This window comes from Nanorana parkeri, unplaced genomic scaffold (genome assembly GCF_000935625.1).
Source record: "Nanorana parkeri isolate BGI_ZX_2015 unplaced genomic scaffold, ASM93562v1 scaffold48, whole genome shotgun sequence".
NCBI lineage: Eukaryota > Metazoa > Chordata > Amphibia > Anura > Dicroglossidae > Nanorana > Nanorana parkeri.
The window spans coordinates 2,461,466-2,469,873 of NW_017306316.1; the positions used below are offsets into that span (position 1 = coordinate 2,461,466).

At 41.6% G+C, this 8,408-nt stretch overlaps 1 protein-coding gene across 1 annotated transcript in view; it reads left to right on the forward strand.

Annotated features, from left to right (window-relative positions):
* Positions 1-8,408, forward strand: part of NLK (nemo like kinase) — a 159,367-nt gene that overhangs the window by 108,547 nt on the left and 42,412 nt on the right. The window contains 1 exon segment of the mRNA XM_018573597.1: positions 7,607-7,713. Within this exon segment, the coding sequence (XP_018429099.1) occupies positions 7,607-7,713 (107 nt within the window).

Here is an 8,408-nt window from a genome sequence, read left to right on the forward strand (position 1 = left end):
GGGGGGGGGGGGGGGTGGGGGGGGTGAGTGGGAATAATGCTACCCTTGCCAGTGCCCCAGCATCCTTTTTCAGAGTGCTTGTTGCCTCACTGCCTACTTTCAATACTTCTGAGTCACACACTTAGAACAAATTTATTCAATGAAAAGTCAGATGAGTCTGAATTCCTTTACCTCTGTTCTTCTGCTTTAGTGACTACAAGGATTGAATCCATTGTATCTTCTAGATAGCCAGGCAACTAGCATTTTTTTAAGGAAACGTCAGCAATAGAAGTGAATATTTTTTTCACAGGTTTCCTTTGGTAAAACTGCTTAGTGGGCTGGCACTCGAATTTTGGCAATATGAGTTATTTGTCATAGGATGACCGCAATACTTTACCTGTAGAAGAGTGCTGTTTTATAATCTCACATAGTCAAAAGCCTAGGCATATGGTTCTGTTATTCATTTTCACTGATCCCAAGCTTTTTAACTTGTAGCAGGCACAGGAGAAAGCCCCGAACACCATTTTCTCCAGCTGTGCCAACCTTTTCATTACCATTTTATTTCCTTTTTCTGTCATTGAAGCTGTAAGTTGTGTAGTTGGCTTTAGGTTATAGCTTTGTCACCTGTTATTAAGGTGACTTGATGATTATGTTTTTACCTGGACTGTTATGAAGGATAGTATTTTTGATAAAATGTTGGCACATATGAATTGACCTTAGACATGCATTATGCTGAGCATGGAATGTGGGCTAATAGGGAGAGCAGAAAGGCCTTGGGCTACACAGTGCCTGCACTATTATGCCTACAGCCAGAACATAAAGGATTTGCTGTCTGTGGCTCCACAGCTTTCTGGAAGCTAGGCATAATTGGCTTTAAATAGCTTATTCAATGTTTAAAATGTGCCAGAGGCCTGCTAAAAGCTTGTTTAAAGCTACAATGCTCACTCCCTTTAAAATCTGTATTAACTCCTATACTAGAACTGAAAGTAAGACTAAGGATTTCATGAAATCTGTTCAAAGCTTGCTAAATGCTTTATGAATGTTCCCTAAATCTATAATTTTTAGGCTAGTGTTTTCAGCCAAGATTTACTAATACCTATATATTAAGTGCCTCTGTGGTAAAATAAGGTTACATTGCCAATAACAGAATGAGGAGGAAGTGGTCAGGATTGTCTTAATTACATTGCCTAGGTACTCATTAGGGTTATACCGATACTAGTATTGGTGCTGATATAGAGTATTTGGGCGAGTGCTCGTACTCACCCAAATGCTCCGATGATTAGCCTGATAACCGAACTTCTGGTATCAGAAAGCTGGGCAGCGAGTCATTACCCGCCCCCCAACTTCCTGATTGACCAGGAATCCAGCTCCATGCTTCCTCGTCACCTAGTGACATGGAGGTGGCTTCCCTGCTAATTGGTGGAAGCCAGGTGGCGAGTCATTACACGCCGCCTGGCTTCCTTAATGGGACTTCTGGTATTGTTTTTTGGTATTGGCGAGTACCGAACTGATTGTTCCCCATTACTGACTTACCGTGTCCTTGTGTGTAGCTGGTCATCTGGGTATATGCATTCCTCATGCTTCTCATTGCTTCCTCATGCCTCTTACCAGGAGAACAGTGAGCAGCCATGGTAGTGACATGATCAAATCTCTGGAGACCGAGGCAGAAGTACCTTAGATATAACCCTGTAGATATACAGCTGTAGGCAAAGTATTTAGTGTCTCAAATACTAAAAGGTGCACTGATATTTTTCAGGAGGAATAGCAGACAAATGGTTTTGGAGTACGATTTAGCCCTCATTCACACAGGAATCGGCGCGCATGTACAGCTCCGTGCTGCGTTCAGGGCTTTACCGAGCAACTTCCAGGAAGGACAGGTGCTGCGTGTGATTAGTACGCAGCCCCCGTTCTTCTCTTTGGGACTACGCGGCCGTACGCCCCCCAAAGCTCCATGCGGGTGAGCGTACTCGTACGCTAACAGGATGGATCCTGTCTGCATCCGAGCCAGGAAACGCGCACCCCTACGGACCTGCACTTGAGGTGAGTGTAGGGGGCGTACGGCTGCGTAGTCCCTTAGAGAAGGACGGGGGCTGCTTACTAATCACACACAGCGCCTGTCCTTCCCGGGAGCTGCACGTGCTGGCCAACTCCTGTGTGAATGAGAGCTTAAGCACAATTAACGGTAAGCTTACACAGTCATCAGTGATCAAATATAAACATGCTATGGGCCTTTTGAATGTGATTGGTACTCAGGAGTGAAGGGAGAATGTTGGAGAGCACAGATTTTAGAAAATACACTCCAGTAACTCATTTTGCTTTATTATACCTAGCAGTGGAATTATGTTTTTAGCACAAATGCATTGTTTGCTGGTAGCATTAGTAGCTCGTTGAATGGTTTCCTATGTTGCCTGAAATTCCTTTTTAAAGCTGGCCTTACAACTATAGATTATCTGCAGATTTTCTAAGGTCAGATGGAAAAAGTGCAACAGAGTCCTCCATCTACGCTAAACTGTGTGGATGGAGGAATCTTCCATTGGGCCAAGCTTCAGTATCTTGCTAGTCGGCCCCGCTGGTTCTCAAAATACCTGAACAATCGGATTGGATGCAGGGATTGCTCTGGTATTTTGAGCAAGATTCTGAAGCTTGGCCCAATGGGAGATTCCTCCATCCACACAGTTTAGCGTAGATGGAGGAATCTGTTGAACTTTTTTCATCTGATCATAGAAAATCTGCAGATAATCTATAGGTGTATGGCCAGTTTTATATTCAATCTTTAAACTCTGTTACATAGTAACTTTTTTTGTTTCTTAGCCTTTTTTGTGTTCAGTAGAAGCTCTGGAATTTGACAATTGAATTAAAGGGGCTTGACTTTAGACTTTTAGAGAAGTCAAACACTGTAGGTAGCTTGGCTTAGGATCGAAGGGGCTCCACTCCACAGGGACAAGGGGATCAATTTGAACTCTAATAAGATAAAGGAGAACTATGAGGTGAGTGAAAATCACTCATCCTCATAGTTCGAGCTGACTGTCACACGTTGGCTCAATAGATCGGGAAGTGAGCGAACACATACCATCGCTCGCTCACTTCTCGATCGTCTCCCTGCAGAGAGCCGTGACTGTCAGTCATGGCTCCCAGCAGGGATTTCCCACCCCCCTGCACCGATCCTTGAGCGCTGACTGGAGGAACGGATGGGGTGTTACCCTGCCTCTAGATAGGCAAAGCCTCTCGCAGCTGAGTGAATCTTGACAGTAATGTCGGGATCCGTCCTGGCTGTGGCGGTCTCAGTATGGCGTGAGCTGTAGCTCGCAGTATACTGAGCTTTGGGTGACGGGAGGACGCTAGTTTGTCCTCCTGTGACCCTGAGGAGAACTATGGGGAAAAACACTTACCCCATAGTTCTCTTTTAATTGTAATGTGAATGCTACATTGCTTTAAAGTATCTAAGGTAACTAGTCTGAGCAAGTACTGGTATTAAAGTCCAAATGTCTATTTTTGCAAAGTATTTGTTATGGGTTGTTAAAGACTGCAAACTCCATTATATGTGAGATGGTGCTTGCCTATAAATAGCATATGTGCTATAAAACTAAACAATTTGATCTTAGATCGTGGTAAATTAAGCCAGCTTGAGATCTGAAATCTATATGCAGTAGGTTTGTTTGAGATACGAATGCCTTGTAATACATATTGGAAATTTTTTTGGGCACTCAATATCTGTTGGTAGAATGTAAACTAAAATTAATGTAACGGTCCATTATGTGCGCCGCTGTGGGTAATACATATGCACTTAATGGTCTAGTCGAATTTATAGATCTAATTCTAGTCATAAAGAACTTGCGTTATATGAAGAAGTCATTGTAGTGGTTTTTTTTTTCTTTAGTTTTCTTTTCAAATAGTTTGGCAAAGTCAGTAGTTTCAGCTGTGTAAATGTATTAAAATCCTTGTCTCTACACTTGCAGGAAAAGAATTGCACACCATGGAAATAGTTGACTTTTTCAAGATATTTGAACAGGCAAACATTAGATCTTGATTCAAAAAGTGCCTACAGATAAAGGGGCATACGTGAACAAATAGCACACAAAAAACGCATTTTAATAGGCATGGTAAGATGTCATTGTAATAGTTTTTTTGAAAAAAACAAACGTAGGTGAACTAACCCTTTAAAGTAATTTCTAGCACTGATTCTCCACTGCATGTGCACAGTACTTCATTTCAGCACAGGACCTTGCCGAGCTTGTACACTGAATTGCGCATGTGTTGCTCAGTGCACACAAATGCTGGCTGGCAGGAAGTAAGCATTTATGACAGAGATAGGTAGAGTCAGGAAAGCATTCAGATCCTCTCATTGGCTAGAGTGAATTTCACTGCAGCTGTGAATTACCTTGCACTAAATTGATTCTGTTTTATAACACTACTGTCACTTTTAGGTGCTTTTCTTAACCACAAGACATTATTTTATGAGTATCATCTGTTCATGTGCAAGAACAAAGACTGCTTAAAACAATTAATATAGTTTTAAAATATTAACTATAAATATTGGGGAGGATAGCAGTTAGAGATGGGATGGTAAACATAATTTCTCCATATCAGCTTTATAAACCATGCCAGGTATTCGTTTGTGGGTGAGAGTCCAATAAATGTTCTAATTGTAATTTTGAGCACATATTGTTTTTTTACTCATAACCTTTCCCTGTAGCCATCAGTTCATGTGAATGAAATCTGCTCCTAAAATGATGCCAGTTTTCCTGTCTGTCTTTCATATTTGCGGGCTTGAACGGAAGCTTTAACTCGCTTGGGCACCATCTGTTTGAGAGACTGTCACATCTAAAGGAAGCAGGGACATCAAACAAGCTCGTCACTCACTGCTATTCTGATGCCCTCATTAAATAACCCAGAGACAATCATAAGCGTCTTTTCAAGTTAATGGCACCTCTGAGTCCCTTTCAAGTGAACACGACTTAATGTACATCAGACTTGGAGTGGTGCAGGTGCCATTTTAGGCCTTCATTTAATTTCGCCTGCATCGGTTGGCCTGGCAACAAATGGAATCATACAAGAGACTTCATGCACTAGATACAGATTTGGGACGCTTGTCAGTGTGGTGAAATAAGAATCTTGCCTTAATCAGATTACACAACCCTACGTCTTTTGGATTTTCAAGCCGGTGTTTGGGCACATAATGGGATGCTGGAATTAAACGATGGGAAGAAATAAGTAGTGAAGAGCCTTGGTTATTTCTAAAGCAATGTTCTTTCTTCACCAAATTGTCTCTGCTAAACACTTATTTTCTAATGCATGACTCACATCTGACCTACTAAACCAAAAACATTGTGTGTGTGTGAGAAGGAACTCGGCAGGTAGGTTGTTCCAAACATCTTGGAGAACTAACCACAGGCCTTCTGTGGATGTAGGCTGCCTCACATCCTTCTGCTTCTTCATGCAATCCCAGAAAGATTTGAATTTGAGATCAGGGCTCTGTGGGGGCCAAATCATCACTTCAAAGACTCCTTGTTGTTCTTTACGGTGAAAGTAGTTCTTGATGACATTTGGCTATATGTTTAGTGTCGTTGTCCTGCTGCAGAATAAATTTGGGGCCAGTCACATGCCTCCCTGATCTTCTGGCATGTTGGATAAGTATCTGCTTGTATTTCTCAGCATTGAGGACACCATTGATCCTGACCAAATTTCCAACTCCATTGGTAGAAATGCAGCCCCAGACTTGCAAGGAAGCTCCAACATGCTTCACTGTTGCTGGAAACACTCATTATTGTACAGCTCTCCAGGCCTTCTACGAACAAACTGCCTCCTGCTACAGCCAAATATTTCAAATTTTGACTCCTCCGTCCAGAGCACCTGCTGCCATTTTCTGCGCCCTTGCGGCCAAAAAGCCATATCTCTGACATGGAAACCAGGCTAAGTGACTCAACTATGTATGAAAACATAGGAACTGGGGTGCAATAGAGGTTTCAGGCTATTGGGCTCTGATAGAACCTAATTATGAGCAGAATAAGGCAGAACTAAAACATAATGGGCTTTCAGCTGCAATAATGTGTTCCTTTTTGTTCCATTTTATTTACTTCTTACTTTCAACTATTTTTGTAGTTCTTATCTGTTAGGGTTTTGTTTTCTTGTGTATTTTTTATGTACTTTAACCAGTTGACATCCGCGGTGTTAAACCCCCTTCCCATCCAGGCCATTTTTCAGTATTCAGCGCTGCGGTACTTTGACTGACATTTATTCCGTACGGTGGCCGCCGCGCGCGCGGACGCAAACGAGCACATATAGGCGATCGGCGGGCTATGGACCCGCTGATCGCCTATATGTGAAACACCCGGTACCGGGTGTTCGCATTGGACGGGTCTTTTCTGCCCGTGCGTGCCCGCTAGGGGGCGCGCGCGAGCAGAAAAAAAATGCCGTCTGGCGACGGCAACCCGCGAATGCGACAGTGCCGTCCGTCCGTTTTTCTACTACGGGCGGACGGCAACTGGTTAAGAACTAATTTCTTTGAACAAAATCATGAACTTAAAAGAGTTTCAGACAAAAGTAACAAAAATGATTAAAAGATCAAATAAAACCAGCATTTGCTGCAACATTCACCTTCATTCCAAAGATTTTCACATGGGACTTTTTTTCTGCCCCCAGGTGTCCTCATTCTTATGGCCAGTGTCATTTAACTCGCTTCCTCTGAGCCCAGGTTGTCCTGAACCTTTATCAGCCTATGACTGGACTTTAAAATAGCCACTGCTCCAAGCTCAATCCCGTGATAGACTACTATCACAATACAAATTCGCTAACTAAATGTGAGATGATGGTCCATCACAGGAGTGAGTTTGGAGCGGTGTCTACTTTGAAACACACACAGGAATCATGGGGAACAAGAGTAGCCACCCTCCAGAAGGAAGGACAGTGTCAGCACCAATTTAGAGATGACTTGAGGATCTACAGCCGAGTGATACACAAATAAGAAACTTTTGTTAATAGATAAGGTACTTTAATGCATTTTTAAGATTTAACTCCGGAGTTTAGTGTGAGTTTAAAACCCACTTTTGTCTGTCCAAATGTCCTTTATATTTTCATTGTGCACTATTAAGATTCTTACAAATAATATCCATGGATGTTTGCGTTACGTGCCAAACTTGAGGCTTTGACATTCATGAGGCTGCTTTAGCATTGAAAGACCTGGTACCATTTAACAGTTTCCCAGTTGCAAGGAAAGTAGAATCCATATAGACTCATAATTTAACTGATATTTAGTGCCACCGAAAATTGGTGGTCCTCTGTGTTCATGGGATTGGTGCCATTTGATTAAGTATGCGTTTGGTACATTGGATGCTTGGAAGCACTTGTCTCATTTAAAAGTCCTCAAATAAATGTAGGAAGTGTACCTCGGAAAATATGTATATGTCAGTTTATTTACACAATGCAAACTATTATTGTTAGAATTACCATTTATAAACAATGCCTCTCTAATATCTCTAATCTGTATATCTGTTCCTAAACTTTAATTGGAGTTAATTTCAACACTTTTGTAATGCTGTAAATTGGTTTGATAATGTTCTATATCTGTCTTCATTGTCGGAGTAAATCCGTTTACATCATTGTCCTGGATTCACCTTAACTGAACTCTCAGATATGTTGTCACAGAGTTAATGCAGAGTGACCTCCATAAGATCATCGTCTCTCCTCAGCCTCTCAGTTCAGATCATGTCAAAGTTTTTTTGTATCAGATTTTAAGAGGTAAGTTAACTTTTACCTTTTAATTTATTTTACCTGGTATGCTACGGTTTTAAAATCTCAATGTGCAGTGTAGTGCAGAAATGTTGTGAAGGAGTCTGTGTAGGCATTGAGCTTTTCTTAAAAGCACAACTTGAATAAAGTGGGAAAGTCATAAAACCCTGGTCAGGTTTTTTTTTATTGCAGTATATGTACCCATTAGAGAGCTTTTCTTGAAGGGACAATGTGATGACCAATCTCTCCACCTGGAACAAAGAGTAAACTGTGCCTAAAAGCGCTAGATCTATCTGGTTATTGCTGCCTGTGTCTTTTTATAATCTGGTGGCTATAGCTCCCGTAATTGTCCTGCTGTCAGAGGGTCAGGTGTGAGGTGAAATCTCCCTATTGTGATTATGGCTAAAAGTAAACATTTACAGGCATATTTCTTTTTTTTCGAAGTTCAATCCTGATTTAAGAAAAAATAAGTTTTTGGGCCTGAGTTGGGCTTCAAGTCCGTATTTTATACATGGTTTCGCTAAAGAGATTTTTTTGAGGAAGAGCTTGTTGTCACGAGGAGTTCTCTGAAACGCTGAATCAAAGTTGAGCACATCAACCCTCCCATAACCTGTCTTTGCTGTGGTAACAAGAAAATGGTACACTTACATAGAGTAGAATAAGCCTTAAAAGTTTTAGAACACACTCAAACTTTCATCATTTCA